At 52.5% G+C, this 15,928-nt stretch overlaps 4 protein-coding genes across 4 annotated transcripts; 3 read left to right on the top strand and 1 right to left on the bottom strand.

Annotated features, from left to right (window-relative positions):
- Positions 1–1,368: 1,368 nt before the first annotated feature.
- POX_a01289 (uncharacterized protein) lies at positions 1,369–2,718 on the top strand (the record flags this gene model as incomplete). The annotated part of the gene is made up of 6 exons (XM_050110217.1): positions 1,369–1,462; positions 1,525–1,629; positions 1,710–1,929; positions 2,008–2,279; positions 2,360–2,467; positions 2,585–2,718. The coding sequence occupies 6 exons, from the start codon at positions 1,369–1,371 to the stop codon at positions 2,716–2,718; spliced, it is 933 nt and encodes a 310-aa protein (XP_049973985.1).
- Positions 2,719–3,369: 651 nt separating this feature from the next.
- Positions 3,370–8,120, bottom strand: POX_a01288 (uncharacterized protein; the record flags this gene model as incomplete). Its single annotated transcript, XM_050110216.1, has 3 exons — positions 3,370–7,359; positions 7,436–7,862; positions 8,026–8,120. 3 exons carry the CDS (start codon positions 8,118–8,120, stop codon positions 3,370–3,372), a joined length of 4,512 nt encoding a protein of 1,503 aa, XP_049973984.1.
- A 2,345-nt stretch (positions 8,121–10,465) lies between these two features.
- Positions 10,466–11,474, top strand: POX_a01287 (uncharacterized protein; the record flags this gene model as incomplete). Its single annotated transcript, XM_050110215.1, has 2 exons — positions 10,466–11,224; positions 11,262–11,474. 2 exons carry the CDS (start codon positions 10,466–10,468, stop codon positions 11,472–11,474), a joined length of 972 nt encoding a protein of 323 aa, XP_049973983.1.
- Positions 11,475–12,932: 1,458 nt separating this feature from the next.
- POX_a01286 (Zinc-type alcohol dehydrogenase-like protein YogA) lies at positions 12,933–15,278 on the top strand (the record flags this gene model as incomplete). Its single annotated transcript, XM_050110214.1, has 4 exons — positions 12,933–13,742; positions 13,819–14,076; positions 14,393–15,040; positions 15,117–15,278. 4 exons carry the CDS (start codon positions 12,933–12,935, stop codon positions 15,276–15,278), a joined length of 1,878 nt encoding a protein of 625 aa, XP_049973982.1.
- Between the last annotated feature and the right edge of the window lie 650 nt (positions 15,279–15,928).

The raw sequence follows: 15,928 nt of genomic DNA, 5'->3' as shown, positions 1-15,928 counted from the left end.
TCTCTTCAGGTGCATAGCAAGGAAACCCTTTGGAAAGGTGTCTCTGTCGAATGACCAGATGTTTATTGAAAGTCTTCAAAATATCCTCTTGTGACTCCTGAGTCCATTCATCGGTTCACGTTTCAGCGCGAAATAAAAAGAAAGCGTGAATACTGTCTCACGCGCAGGGCTGGTGGTCTCGGAGAATATCTATCAGTCAGCAATGAGATAGTTTCTCATTGGTCTCAAACTTTTCTTTGCATCTTGATGGCAACTGCAAACTGGAAACTGGAAACCGAGCCCGAGGTTGTGGCCAACGGAGTGGAAAAGCCGGCCGTGACTGCGGCACTTTATTTGTTGGGGCAGATTCAAGGCACCGGTACGCTGGTTCGGCAATTGATCCCACGTGCAGCGGCTTCGCAAATCTCCCCGATGTCGTGATATATACGTACGGTGAAAGTTCATTACTATTGTGGACCGATAGACATGCCCGAGGCGGCACCGCGAGGGCGTCGATTCGACAAGGCCTTTCAAAGTCTGCGCTGCAAAGGGGATTCAACTTTTCTGGGACCGCCAGTTGTACCTCCCAAGCATGACGATGACAGGCTCTAAAGATGGAGGCCAGCCATGAGGAACATCTTGGCCCTGTGCTTGATTGTAAGAAGCTTCGCCAGGCTCGGGCTCCACTACAGTGGGAACCGAAACCTTGTTACATTCTGCAAAGAGTGGAAGTTCACCTGCCACCCAGCGATAGGAGAAGTCCCCGACAAGAGACCCTCTTTCAAATATGTGCATGCAAACACATGAGCGCCAGATCGTGATCATAAAAGGTTGCTACTCTGGTATCAGATGCATAGCGACGAGTCTGCTCACTTTTGTCATGCCCGACATCTAGCACCTCAAGACGGCTTTTGTTCTCTCGTACTGATCAGGCAGCCAGTGGCAATTCTTCACTGTATCCCCGTTCTCGAGAGTACGGGGAGGTCCATGCCACCACACGCAGTGGCTCGCCCCGTAAGAATATGGCCCGTAAACACGTTAATTTTGTTTCCTGAAGCCACAACGCCCACTGCGCTCATCAGCAAGGACCCAAAGGGTCAATGCAGTGGCACTTGATCGTCCTGCGAGAGAACGAATATCTACCACGTGGGTTGAAGACACCCTTCAACCACAAATTCAAATGCCGGTAGACCATGCTGAAATTTATAATTGGATGACTGATCTTGGCCTCCTCACATTAATCATACGAAGGGCCATCTGGAGAGCGGTCTTCGCGCACTGCTGTGTCTTTACTTATTTAAACGACGATATAGCCCACGATGAGAATTTCTCTTCAGTCACCTCTAACCACCTCTGTTTCCTTGAGCCATCGTCTCTCCTCCCGTCAGAATGAAGTTTTCTCATAGTCTTGCTCTTTCGGGCCTCCTCGCGTCGGTTTCGGCCGTGCCTATGGCCACTGGCCCCTCTGGAAAGTGGTTTGACCGTAAGCAGAAGACCGAGACCTTGACTCGATACTCATCAAGTATTCTAACCACATCATGATAGGCTTCGTGGTTGTCGTGATGGAGAACACGAATAAGGATACCGCACTTGCGGACCCTTATTACCGCCAGCTGGCCGACGAGGGTGTGCTGCTGGATGGTTATCAGGGTATGATCTTGCGAGATGAATAAACCGTCGCTCTACTGGAAGTGTGCTCCAGCTCACCTAATTAACACAATGTGTCTCAGGAACCACACATCCCTCTCAACCAAACTACATCACCATGATTTCTTCGACCACCGCGGCCGGCGTCTATGACGATGCCGACCACAACACTACTCAGGGTAACTTGATTGATATTCTTGAGCCTGCCGGTATCTCTTGGAGGGCTTATATGGAGGGCTACTATCCTTTGGCTGGTGGTGCTTGCAATCCCTTGCACCAGAATCAGACCTCTGGCTACGTCCGGTAAGTCAAACTTCTCTCTCTCAAAGTCAGATCGACTCCCGACCAAATTTGGCCAATCACTTATCATGTGCGACACAGCAAGCACAACCCTTTCATGTCCTTTGACAATATCCGTGAAAATACTGCTCGCTGCCAGAAAATCGTCAATGCCGAAGAGCATTTTGCCGCAGATGTTGCCAAGGGCAAATACGCTCCCCAGTACATGTACTATACTCCTACCCTGAAGAACGACGCCCACGACACCAACATCACCTACACTGAAACCGACCTCAAGTGCCTCATCAACACGATGAAGGGCAACGAGCAATTCATGAAGAACACGCTGATCATCGTGACCTTTGACGAGAACGGTATGAAAAAAGAGAAGAAAATGAAGACCCTGTGATCACCTTGATCAACATACCAAATGCTCACAATACGTGATACACAGATATCTACTCTCCCGATTCCTACGGAACTTCCAATGACGTCTACACCGTGCTGCTCGGCAAGGATACTTTGAGCTGCACTGGCTGTGTCGATAAACAGTTCTACAACCGTAAGTCCTCACAGAAGCTCAATCCCTGCCATACGGTGCCGCGCTGGTGCTACGGCCTTTCTCCCTTGATAACTATTTGCTGATCTATTTCTTCTTCTTCTTTTTTAAAACATTTAGACTTCACCCAGCTCACCACCATCGAACAAAATTGGGGTCTTTCTCACGTTCCCAACACCGATGGCAATGGTGCCATGTGGGACAGCTGGATGGTTCCTTTCAACACTCTCAAGGCTAAGAACCACCGGAATTAAGTTTCATCATCAAGCCAGGATTGTACATTAGAAGGATGCAGGTAGCTTCGATATTGTGAACTAGATTGTCGAGTAGAAAGGATCTTGATTTTGAGTTCAGCTACGGTTTTCCCGTCATCTTTTGTATTTTTCACTTAATTCAGCACGACTTTTTTTTCGGCCAGTGATAACGAGGGTATCTACTAGGGTAAATGACTGACGAGCTGGGTGAGGTCCTACATTATCAGGCACGTCTGCAACAGATAGCACGGTAGGGCGGCTTTAAAAGAATGAGGTACATGATACTTTGGCAAAGATAGCAGGCTTCGAATTGCGTGGCCACACCCCCTTAGTGTTTGTAGTATTCAAGTTGAGATTTTCAGCCAGAGGCGCAGTTAAGCTTTACCGTGGTAGGGCATAGAGCCCCCCATTTCTAAAAGAATTGGAGTGTGGGTTGTCAATGTACCGAATCGATACATGCAAAAGATGTTATTTTTAATTGAACAATCAGTAAGACATGTAAGTACAAGAAGCTGCAAATATGGATCACAGGACAAGGCTTGAATCAATGATACAGCCGCTGATCAACACTCATATGTGCCCCTAATCGAACAACACTCAAAAGACAAAAGTTGAACACAGCGCTCTCCTCCTAGCGTTGAAAACATGCGCTTAGCGTTTGCCCTTCTTGCGAGGAGCGACAACTTTAAACGCCGCATTACTGGTCTCTTCTTCGCGCTGCTGGGAGGCTGCAGTGCTGGCTGCGGATCCCTTCTTGGCAACCTCGGACCAACCGCCACCGCTCTTTTGCTCTGCGAACGCGCTGGGCGAGACAGGCTCGACAATGCCCTTGTCAGCGAGCTTGCGGCGACGGATAAATTCGTCCGCAAACCGGCGGCCATCCAGAGTCTGGGAGTTCGCATAAACAGAGTCGGAGATGATCTCGGCCTCCGCAGGCAAGAAGAGGAGCTGCTGAACAAAGTCGTCAACGTTGATGTTGCTGTTCAAGCCCTTGCCCAAGGCCAATTTGGCCCACTTGGTAAACTCCTCCATGGCACGGTTAGGGTTGGCCTGTGGAACACTACCGACAGTCGTCCGGGTGGTCACGGTAGGTCGAGGCTTGGCAACCACCGAAGCAGTGGGAACGGTAGTTCCGCTGGTAGAGCGAGGGCCCAGAGGTGCGGCAGGGGGAGCCTTGGCCTTGCCACCAGCACCGACAGTAGTCCAAGCTCCAGAAACCGGAGCGGCGGCAGTAGCAGCGGTGTTGGAGGCGGGGGCCTTGCTGGCCAAATCGGCATAACGTTTGGTGACGGACGCGGGTGGGCTGGGAGTCGCCGTCTGGGCGGCAGCCGCCGCCGCCGACGCCAAGCGCTGCTTTCGGGCCTCTTCTTCTTTTTGAATTTGAGCTAGAGTCTTCTTGGTAGCGGTAGTCGTCTGGACTGGCTGACTCTTGGTGTTCCAAGGAGAGCCAGCAGAGGAAGGAGTAGCGGGAGAACCAGCACTTGCCCAGTTGGCGGAAGAGGGGAGACCAGGAACGGCTTGAGCTTGAGCCTGGCTAAGACGCTCCTGTTCCGCAAGGAGCTGAGCGCGACGGGCGGCTGCAGCCACCTCCTCGCGCTGAGCGGCGGTACGAGCTTCGGCCTCCTGAATTTCCTTCAGGGATGGGCCCTTAGGCACCTCATGAGTGTCCTTGGCCCAAGGAGCGACAGAAGTGGGTGCAGCATCGACGGGTGTCTGTGTCTGGGAGCGAGAGCCAGCAGCCAAAGACTCGGCGACATTTTGACGATTGCGCTGGGCGGCGGGGGCGGGCAGGGGCGAGGCAGAAGGGGGAGGAGGGAAAGGCTGAGGCATAGCATTGTCGACCTTCGCCCAGGCGGATTCACTGGCATTTTGCTGTTGCTGTTGCTCCTGCTCCTCTTGTTGCTGCTGACGCTGAGCGGAGGCGGCCTTGTGGACTTGCTGTGACAGTGTCAGAGCGGGCTCCGGAGCCGCATGCTCATGCTCATCAACAGCTTCAGTCTCCAAGGCCTCCCGTTCGTGTTCCGCTGCAGCCGCAGGGTGAGTGGGGAGTCCTTCCGCAGTGCGCATACCCAATTCCCCTTCTTGGGATCTCAGTGCGTGAAACTGGCGCAGTCGCTCCTCACGAGCCTCTTGGTCAAAGGGATCGAGTGCATTGTTGGCCTTGTCAAAGTCGGCCTGTTCTTGTTGCAGCTGAGCACGATCTTGGAGCATGGAGGCCACCTGCTGAGAGTGGAGGAAGCTGTCAGGCTGACGGGCAGCAAAAGACCCCGCGGGACCAAATGCGAACGGATCCTGACGGCCAACGTTTAGACGATCAAAAAGAGCGGGAAGCTGATCCTGACCACCGAGTTCGGTTCCCAGCATTCCTGGGAGAACATTGGGCAGGCCACCCTGTCGGAGTGAAGCTGGAGCATCGAAAAACCCGGGCATACCCTGAGATTGCTGCTGGCCCTGAAGGGGGGCCTGGATCGGAGAAGGCTGGTAGGCAGCTGGGGAGGTGATGCTACCGAAGCTGGGCTGACTGTGCAGACTGTGCGCACTAGATTGGTGCTGCAGTTGGGGCTGCATGGTAGGAGGGGCACCCGGAACCTGCATTTGCTTCATAATGGCTTGCTGCTGAGCCAGGTGCTCCTTCTGTCGAGCCATAAGATATTGCTCCTCTTGCTTTCGCCGTTCCAATGCATTTTGCTGCTCCGCCGTCAGTGTAGTACCAAAGCTGGGAAAACTGCCTGGGAAAGGAGGCTGAGCTGATCCCTGACTAGGGTTTTGCCATTGACCAGTCATCGGCTCGGGCCCGTGAGGGATCCCGATTTGGGGCACGAGGAAGGGCTCGCGCGAATTGCCAATGCGACGGACTAGCTGAGCAAGCGGCTCGAACTCGCCGTCCTCCAACTTTTTAATTTGCAGATCCGGGCTGAAGAATCCAGCCTTGAACCAATCGTGCATCTCCAGACCGGTCCAAGGGCCTTGAATATTGCCCTGCGGATCCCGGTAGATCCAACGCATCCGGTCTGGCATGACCATAGTCCGCTGCTGGGCTGCGGAGATAGCGCCACCGGGAGTGGGGGCCTGTGTCGGATCGTGGGCAATGTTGGCAGGGATGGAGCCGACCGCAGACACGGGGGTCTGGGAAGCAGAGTTTGAACTGGGCTTGTTTGCCTGACCAGCTCTCTCAAGGAGATGGGCATCATTTTGCTCCATACCGACGGATTCTGAGCGGCTCTGTTCCTCCGCCATGCCAGAGAACAGCGCGCCCAGTTTGCTTGACCGACCGATACTTGATGTTCCAGAGAGACCAGCATGCGGACTGAACAGACCGCCTCCTCCCAAGGTTGCTAAGCTAGGAGACTGCAAACCGCCCATCGAACCGAAGATAGGATCACCAAACCCGCCACCGAATGCTGAACGCTCCCGAGTCGGTGTGCCGATAGCGTCGCTAGAGGGCCAACCAGATGGCCCTCCCAACCCGGATAGGCCTCCTAGTCCCCCAAGGCCGGAAAAGTTTCGGTTCGCGTTCACACTGGAGTTCTGACTGCGGTCAATAGAGGGTAAGTCCATGCCCGAACCGACGCGTCGCATCGAGCCGAATGGGTTGGAAGAATCTCGGAGCCCGCTGAGGCCGGGGTGCTGCGGGTGCTGAATATCCGAGCCATCGGTGTCAACATCGTCTGCCTCAGCAACCGCACGATCGCCGTGGGGACTTTGGTACGGGTTGGTGTTTGTCGGGCTGGTAGGTTCATGACCCTGAAGAAGGCTTGGGGTCGGATTGCGGGAATTTTCCTGACTTTGCATCAACTCCCGGAATCCAGGAATGCTTGAAGTCATTCCGAAGGCGCCGAATCCGAGGTCTGCTTGGGACGGAGCCTCGATATCCTGGGATCCTCCTAGAGCAGCGCTACCGCTCCGGGGTTCGTCAAACGGATTCGTTTCACTGCGATTCAACCGTGTTTTGACAGCGTCTCCCCAAGGCGATTGAGCTCGCTTGTCGCTTCCTTCCTCAGCGAGTCGCTCCAAGTTGACAGCAGGCTTGTCCTTAGCTGGGCTAGCTGCATCATCGGTGCTGTCCTTGGACAGCAAATCCTTGAATCTGCTTTCTCCGCGAAGACTTCCAAAGCCAGCTTTCTTTTCCACAGTAGGCGTTTGCGCAGCGGCCGAGTTCAAGGAGAAAGCGCCAAAGGCTCCCATCGGCGAGAAATTAGCGTTGTGCGAAGCAGAGCCCCAGGGTGAGCCAGGCCCGCTCAGACTCGTGTTCAGCGGGTTCGTGGAGCTGCGCTTCAAACTACCGAAAGGTGAAGCGGTTTCCTGGGTAGCTTCCTTCGGTTTTTCTTCCTTGGCATTCGGTTCGCGGAAATCGGTTTTGCGACGGAGGAGGGCGGGGGGAGGGGTGGACGTATTGGCATCGTCGCGGAAGAATCGAGAGTTTGCCCCGGTGGGAGACATCGGATTGCCGACAGAATCACCAGTCTCACGGCGGCGAGCGGGCGGGCGCGCGGCACTCGGAGAAGCGGCATGGTAGGTATTGGCGTGGCCTTGGGTGTACGAAATCGACGACTTGCGACCTGTAGTCCCGGGGCCTGCATTCTCCTTTGCGGCGTTGGTTGGTGGCGGCTTCAGAGGAGAATTGACCGAGGCGGAGAACAACTGCAAAACACACCAAGTTAGCCCCCACGACTACCAACACGACTTGCGAAATTGTGGCCGAGGAGGCAGAACGAACCTCCTTTTCACCATCCGACATATCAGTGAGGCCCAAGGGCTCGGCCTGGCCACCATGATCCCAACACACTTCAGGACCCGCCGAGGATTTGTGGTCGTCGCGCTTTCCCCATGCCCCGTTTGTGGGAGTTGAGACCGTATGGGGGTCCCAGTCGGCGACAAAGTAATCCTCCACATGCTTACTCAAATAGCCGGCCTCCCGTTGTGCCTTGTACATTTCTAGGAGTTGCTCTTTCGAATATCGAGCGTCCCCATTGCGCTGTACGCTGGACAGAGAATTTGAGCTCAAGTGAGGAGGGATGTAGGCGCCGGAGGATGTCGGGGTCGAGGCAGACGCCATTTGACTACTGTCCCGGGAATGAGAAGGGTTGGTAGCCATTGAAGGGCGGCGGAAGGTCTGCGTGGCTCCGTTCATGCGGGATCGTGACCTGTGGGAGCGCGTCCAGTCAGCCTTTGTTGCCACGATATGAAGGACCTCGGACCACCCGATGCTTCTTGCTGGCAAAGACACGATATGAGTCTCTCCAGGCCCGCAGGGAAGCTTCCAGTCGCCGGCTCGGGTAGATCGAACTGGCTTGTGAAGAGACGTACCATTCTCCACCGGTATTTCCATCCCCTCTTCGATTGGGGTCCTGGGCGTTGCCCGCGGCGGCCGAAGCAAAACTCGACGGAAGTGGTGTAGGCATTATTGAAAATGAAGCTGACAGGGACAGATCAGGATCGTCCTTCAAAAACAACCAATGTTTGGGGAGGGGAAGAGATTCGTCGCGAGAGACTGGGGGAAGGTGGCGGAGGAGCGGAGTGTGTGATGCGAACAGACAGGCGAGGCCTACAAGGTAAGAGTAAGAGGGTTGATGAGCTGAAGTAGCAGAACGCTAGTCAAGTCGAGAAGCTCGGGAACGAGTGGGAAGCGACGAGGCGAATAGACCAGTTGTATGTAGTGAAGCGGAATGCGAGAGCGCCAGACTAAAAAGGTCACGACAAGCACGAAGAGATCGAAACTCGATTTCGCTTGGGTTTCTCCAGAGGCCAAAAAGGAATTAGCGGGTTGTGGCAATAGGCCTGTCGGGACCTCAATACCATAGTGATACCAATCAATGCGCGGTTGGCAGCCAGGCCGGGGCCCACTTCACCGCGAAATGGCGGTTACGTGGTATGGGGACTGCGGCGTAAGTGTACAGCAAATACAGATAATACAGGGAGGGAAAAAAAATGGAAACACAATGCCCAAAATTACAGCTTGTCCCTCTTTTGAAAGCTGGAGGTGGCTACGCAGCACGCACACATCACCACTCCCACTATCGCACGATATAGTATCCCGCACATCATCACTTTCTTCGTAGCATCGGTATCCTCGGGCAATAGGGACCGACTCGCAAATCTCAAGTGAAGAGTTGACAGTCTAGCATTTTAGGAGATAGTGCAACTCATTGTGCCATTTGAGATGGCTCTGAGACCTTCCAGCCTTTCCCATTTTTCTTTCTCTCCGGTGTTCTTCACCCAGAAACTTTCTTTTGTCTACCTGCTTTGTTCAAAGGAATGTCTCCGTGTTTTTCACCAAAATGATGATGTCGACCATCATCCATGGACCCGGTGGCTTGGTTCCCGCGAGCTTGTGGGTGTGGAAATAATTGCTAGAGAGGTTCCCTCTGCGTATGTCCACATTCAGACCTATCATTGGAGGGGCCACGTCTTTCAAACGGTTTTCTGTATTGCATAATTTGGTATGATACATGCTCTAGTGCGCACGTTTACTAAGTACTAAGGTAGGTACCTAGAATTGTACTATGATATGCACCACCGCACGTTACACAGGTACACGGGAGAGCTGCTTAATCTGTATAGCTGTGTTAGCCTCCAGTAGGACTAAGTAGTAGGTATGCTGATCTTTTTTTTTTCTACACGGATCAGATCTTTCCTTTGGTTGACTCTCCAACTCGACTGATATATTTTCTATGCTTTGTCCCCTCTTACCCTTCTCTCTGGCCCACGCTGCCGAGAAACTGTTTGTCGTCCCTTGAATGCCGTACGCCCTTGCTGCACTGCATACGATTGGCTCACACACAAACACACCTAAACACGCAGGCGACTGAGGGACTCAGTCTGGAAGGTGGAAACGCCTCTTCATTTTGATGATGCTGCATCTTATTGCCCACTCATCCCTGCTCAGAAACTCTCTTAAAGCAAATTAATATAACCTTCTAATTCACCCCGATCTAGCATATCCAGCATCCGTTCAGGGATCCACAAGACCAAAAGGCTGAGCGCTACGGATGGACCCTACTACAAACGGTACTGTGAGGGGAGAGGAAGGGGTCACTACATAGCATACCCGTATACTCAGAGCAGTACATTCAACCCTCAACCAACCTCTCATCCCTGTCTACTCTTTTTCTCTTCAATCCATCCCCAGCCACCACCCGTCCAGCAGATGCGTCTGTTTCTTTGTTCATCAGACAGCAGTGAGTCAACTTGAGTCACCTATAGGAGGTATGTACTCCACATGAAAGACAGGAGGTGTAGGGAACAAAGAAAGTAATTCTGTGAGCTGGCCCGGCTCGGCTATGATCATGCTTGACTCCAGCAGACTCCCACCTGGTCCGGCCGAGACTCTCCTGCTTTGTGATGTGGTTTGCTCAGAGGAAACCTTTTGTGAGTATCGGTAGCCTTCCCTGAAATCACAGTCTCGGTCACAGATGTCCTGACACCTTGAGGACTTGACTCACACGAATCTCAACTGGCCAACAATGCTTTATCCCTCTGTTTGCCTCTGACAGCCGCAGGAGGTTCTAGCCAGCAAACCTAGCTGATGCATCCTGGATGGAACGTCAGGTCGATCGAGTGAAGAGAACTTACAAAATGCAGTTGCTTTTTGCTTGTCCCGGCTTCCGATCTCTTAGTAGAATCTAGATCCCTGTCTACATCTTCCTTCAATACAAATGTCATCTTTCTTCTCATCCAGGACTTTGTGCTGAGCCGTTTACATTTCCGGAGCCCCTTCAGTAACCTCCTCGCGGCTCATATCCTGACCATGCCGTCGCTTCAACATCTACACCCGGAATATTGTCATCGTTCAAGAAATGGTCTCTATACATTTCCGAGCTCTTTCCATGGCCGGCACATCCATCAGGTTCTTGTCAATGGCCGCAATGGCTCAATCCATACAGTGCCATCCCACCATGTCAAGTGCTCTTCGCCAACCACCCCTCCGGCCGAGAGACGTGCCTATGCCGCGCGAGAGCAGGAGCGCAAGGCAAAGCGGCACTCGACTTCCAGCGAGGACTCGGACTCCTCGAAATCCACGCCATCATCGATACGCCATGCTCATGGCAGACGAGGCCATGGAAGATATGATCCTACGCTGAAAGCCAAACGTCCCACCTCGGCCAACAAAATTCCGCCCAAGCACTCGCAGAAAGCACACAAGTCTGCTGAAATATCCGACAGACAGGACAGCGACACCGATTCCTCTTACAGTACCACGGCGCATGTGCCGCGGCCTCGTCGACACCCATACATTTCGCATCACCATCAATCGCACCAGCATCACCACCGTCATCGTCACTACGAGGCCCCGCCAGAGCACTACGTGGTCAAAGTCCCATTTCCGACTCACTGTTCAGACTGTTGCCAGACTGTTGTTCCCCCTACACCTGACGCCTTACCGGCCACCAAAATTAGGACTCAACCATCAGTGGAGACCTCAAGAGAGAATCTCAAAAAGGCCAAGCACTGCTCCTCAAACTGTGCACATGGCTGTGCAAATCCACCCAGCTCTTCCATGGCACAGGTGACCTGTCACTGTGGATTCATACATGTTGATCCAGCGCAAGGACATCCGTCGCGAAAGACAGCCCGTGGCGACCAAAGCCGTGGTTATCGTGGACCGCCCAGCGAGCCGGAACAAGGCCCACACTCCCGTCGACGTCAACATGGAAGGTATCGAAAACACCGTCACCATGATTCGAGGGTGTCTTCCGATACAGCTCCTTCTGAGCGCGATGAGTCAGGTTCCGAGAGTAGCATGGAGGCTCGTGTAGGGCGTGATAAGCATGTATCTAGGGTACCACCTGACGACTGGGAATTTTGTAGTGGTCATTGTTGTGGGCATCCTGTGTTTTACATTGTGCGGTAGAAACACCTGTGTTCCTGGAGGAAAAGAAAAGAGACGGGAGGGAAACGGCCCGAAAGGGTGAGGGTTTGAAGAGGGAGTGGAGACAGTGTCTACGATTGAGTGAAGACTGGGAGATTGGGATGAGCCATTGGAGGCGGTAAATTATGTAATTTTCTGTTCCAGAGGGATTATTTGAAAAGATACTCATGTGCCTATGTCACTTTCATGATGTTTTCAAGTTCTAATGACATTCGTGAGATCCATTCATGTTCCCAAATATGGACTCTCAGTGTGTCGAGTGAAACTTGGATTCCAAGTACCTTTATTGCTGGAAAGAAACCATCAGGATTCTTCTAAAACACTCATTTCATCTCTTTCATGCTGACAAGGTCCAGGACTGGTACATTCCTAATAGGGTTTCGACTCCATCTATGTCAGACCAAGCCACAGATCAATCCCATAGATAATGTGTTCTTATAACTCTCTGGGGGCCGCTATGGTTGCAGGCAGCGTTGTTGCTGCCTGAGACGCAGACTCTTTTGATTCAACGTAATGAATTTTCAATCAATGACCATGCATTAGACTCATTCAATTGAAAAAGTACTAGCAATTATTACTGTCTGCTACCTCCTCATAGAGCCTTGTGACCATCATTGTGGAGAAAAAGAAATGATTAGATTCGGTCCTCAAGGGTCAACGTCCATCTGGCTACTAGGTACCACATCATATGCATCATCGATGTGCAACAACCTCGGGCCTTCAGTGACCCGCCCGATGGATCTGCCTCAGAGATTCGCCATTTATATGAGGTCCAATGAAGTACTCACTTTTCCATTCATTTCAGTCAAATTTTGTTTATTGAGACGAAAAACTCACGGAGGAAGTCCAAGACCAGAGAAACACGCAAGAGTATACTAGATTTGATGCCGAATGGTCGCCATTGCTGGAAAGCACTTGTGAACGGGTGTGCTGTCGCTCTGGGCCGAGGTCCCACGGCGATAAGAACAGTCTGTGAAACGTCCTCCATGGTACCTGTCCACTCGCCTTCCATGTTCCCCAATCTTGAAAGCTGCGTCACTCACGCCCCCTTTCATCGAGACTTCAGGCTGGATTAAGCTTTGGACAGATATGCATAATTGGACTGCCTGCATAAGAAATTGCTCTGTAAGCAGACCCGGAAGACCACTGGAATCACGAGGCTGGGATTCCGTCCGGATCACCGTCCTCTTCTTGCTGGCCCGGACGCCTCGGTTATCGATAAGGCGAGGCGTCATTTGTCCCCCGCACGAGGTTGGCACTATTAAGAGGCAGTGTGTTTCTGCTTCCAATCTCTCTAGATTGCGTAAGATATTAAATTTCCAGTCACTGATTGTTGCTTTCAACAATGTCTAAGGCAATCTACATCTCACCTATTGATGGCAAGCCGGGGAAGCCTGGTCAGGTCTACTACCCGCTTACCGTGCGTACTCTGCCCCAGCCTTCTCCGCAAGGGCGTGAGCTGCTTGTGAAGTTGACCGCTGCCTCCTTGAACCACCGTGACCTCTTCCTCCGCCAGCATCTGTATCCTGGTGTATCATTTGATGTTCCTCTTCTTGCAGATGGAGTGGGAGTTGTTGTGGGTGCAGGCCCCCAGGTGTCCAATCCGGATCAATGGCAGGGCAAACGCGTGATTTTGAATCCAGGTGTGGGTTGGAAGGACTCTCCCGACGGCCCGGAGGAGCCCACGGGATACCGCATTATGGGAGGTACCAAGGTCTATGAGAAGGGAACCTTGCAGGAGTACGTCACGATTGAAGAATCAGAGGTGGAGGAAGTGCCTGCACACCTTTCGGATGCGGAGGCGGCTGCGCTTCCCTTGACGGGGCTGACGGGCTGGCGAGCTTTGATCTCTAAGGCGGGTGACAAGAACTCTAGAGAAGGGGCAGCCATCTTGATCACAGGCATCGGTGGGGGTGTTGCCTTGATGGTGCTGCGATTTGCTGTCGCCCGTGGGGCTCACGTCTTTGTCACCAGCTCGAGCCAGGAGAAGATCCAAAAGGCAATCGATCTTGGTGCTGCAGGCGGCGTCAACTACAAGGAAGATGGGTGGGATAAGAAATTGCTTGGGATGCTTCCTTCCGGGAAGAGGAACTTTGACGCGGTCATTGATGGTGCGGGTGGTGACGCGGTGGAGAAGGCCACGAGGCTTCTGAAGGTGAGTAGACCAACTATCTTCTGACAATCCGTAATTCTTGGATGGGAACTCGACTGACACAAAAGTTATAATACAGGCTGGTGGCGTGCTGTCTGTCTACGGCATGACCGTCTCTCCCAAAATGCCATTCACCATGCAAACTGTGCTCAAGAACATTGATGTTCGAGGGTCCACGATGGGCTCCCGCAAGGAATTCAAAGAGATGGTGGAGTTTGTTGCGAGCAAGAAGATTCACCCTGTGGTGTCCCGGGTCTTGAAGGTCGAAATCGATGATCTCGCTGCTATCGATGGCCTCTTTGAGGACATGAAGCACGGCAAACAGTTTGGCAAATTGGTCATTGAATTTGGCAAGCACAGTGGCAGCAAGCTGTAGATATGGAGAAAGTGAAAAAAGAGAACATGATGTTTTAAGAATCTGATAGCCGCTCGAGTAATGACAGTTTCTTCGTATTGAGGCCCGGTCTATCGTGGCTCAACGGGGAAGCAACTCGCGTACCTTCTTGGGCGTCGTTGCCTCGATAAATGGGCTCCTTCCTGCCACTGATCTGCCATGAGGGTTGGGACAAAAGACATTCCTGCATTTCTCTCATGGGTCTCCTTCACTCTGCTCGGTTTGGAACAATCCCTTACCCTCTGACATCCTTTGTTAGCGTCTCACAAAAGACGTCCAAAAAGACAGCTTCACATTTGAAGGCGGTGGTTTTGCAGCTCTCACCTTCAAGGTTTCTTTTCAAATGGCCATGGAAGCCATCGAGGAGTCTTTCTCCCCAAGTGAATCCCGGCCCCCGATGGCTCAAACTGCACTGCCTGTGGCTCAACAGTTCGATGATCCTCAGCCTGATCCTTGCGGGTGGATGAAGGATCAGACATTGGTATCAAATCCCCCCCAGCACCGGAACATTCCAATTTTCAACAAACCGACTGATGAAATCCAGAACGAGGCTCAGGCCGCCCTTCGGGTGTCAAATGAGGATTTGCAGTGTCGTGTTGCCAAGCTGAAAGATCACGCAGCCCGTCTCAAGCGTGAGACTCACCTTCTCCAACGACATCTCAAGGACTATGATCATCCTCTATTTGAAACCTGGGAAGCCGACACCATAACCCGTCTGATCGTGGTTGCCTCTCTTTATCAGCCAACGACACTGGACACTGGACTGATCAACAGTCTCAATACTAAGATTCAACATGACCTGGCCACCCGCGCCTACGTTCAGGCCTCCAAGCAAATCACCAAGACCACACTTTGTCACCTCGGTCTTTCAAAGGCACATCATCGGGCCATCATGCGATATGAGCATGTGAGTAATAGCCATGACGATCGAGGGTAATCCAACCGTGTGCGGTTTTGCGACTAATTTCGAGCGTCTGTTCTAGATTGCGGTGTATCGAAGCGCAGATCACACCGAGAGCGAGGTGCCCTTTGCGCAGTGGCTAATCCAAGAGAAGGAATCTCGACCGGACAAGTACAAATTCTGGTCCGCAATCTACCCGGTCTGCTATGGCTGTTCGGTCGAGACGAGTGCGAATCTCGTGTAGAAGAGATTGGTACGTGTGCGTCGGGGTTGTGGGTTTGTGGACCGGGGGGGATGGGTCTCGTGCTCGTGTCGTGTCTCCTTTAAGGGCACTGCGCATCTCTATCTGTAAGTCGGTGCTATGCAGGTATCACGCAACATGTATTCATCGTTCAGTTCAGTTTCAAGGCATGTTCTAGCTTACTACCAAAGTTTCACTCGTCTCTGGAGCTCGAGATCGCAGCCAAGGAAAAAGATCACTAATCGATTCCGGGGCTCTGCTTAGCTGTAGACCATCTTCACGGTCACTGACCTATAAAGTCCCGCTTCAGTGCCCGAGAGAATGCAACAAGTGTGGTCACGATGAATATATGTCCAAGGTCATGCTGGAAGTCTCTTTTTCGAGTGTAGATACCTATGAGTTGGCCAAGGCCTCGTGAAACTGTTCGCAACAACTGCAGTGACCACTTCACAGACCGACATGGACGACAAGGTTAGTACCCTTGATTGTTCCTCGTTGACCACTCAGTGCGAAATCCCAGAAAAGAACATTACTGGATCTCAAAACAGTAAGAACGACACTCGGAGCTCCATGGCTTGGACCAAGGTGCTTGGTGACACGCTCAGCCTCAGCCTCAGTCCGATTTGAACATTGTCGCTACCGCAGACATGAAA

The sequence above is a fragment of the Penicillium oxalicum genome, chromosome I (genome assembly GCF_001723175.1).
Source record: "Penicillium oxalicum strain HP7-1 chromosome I, whole genome shotgun sequence".
NCBI classification, from domain to species: domain Eukaryota; kingdom Fungi; phylum Ascomycota; class Eurotiomycetes; order Eurotiales; family Aspergillaceae; genus Penicillium; species Penicillium oxalicum.
This window is presented reverse-complemented; position numbering and strand designations above follow the sequence as displayed.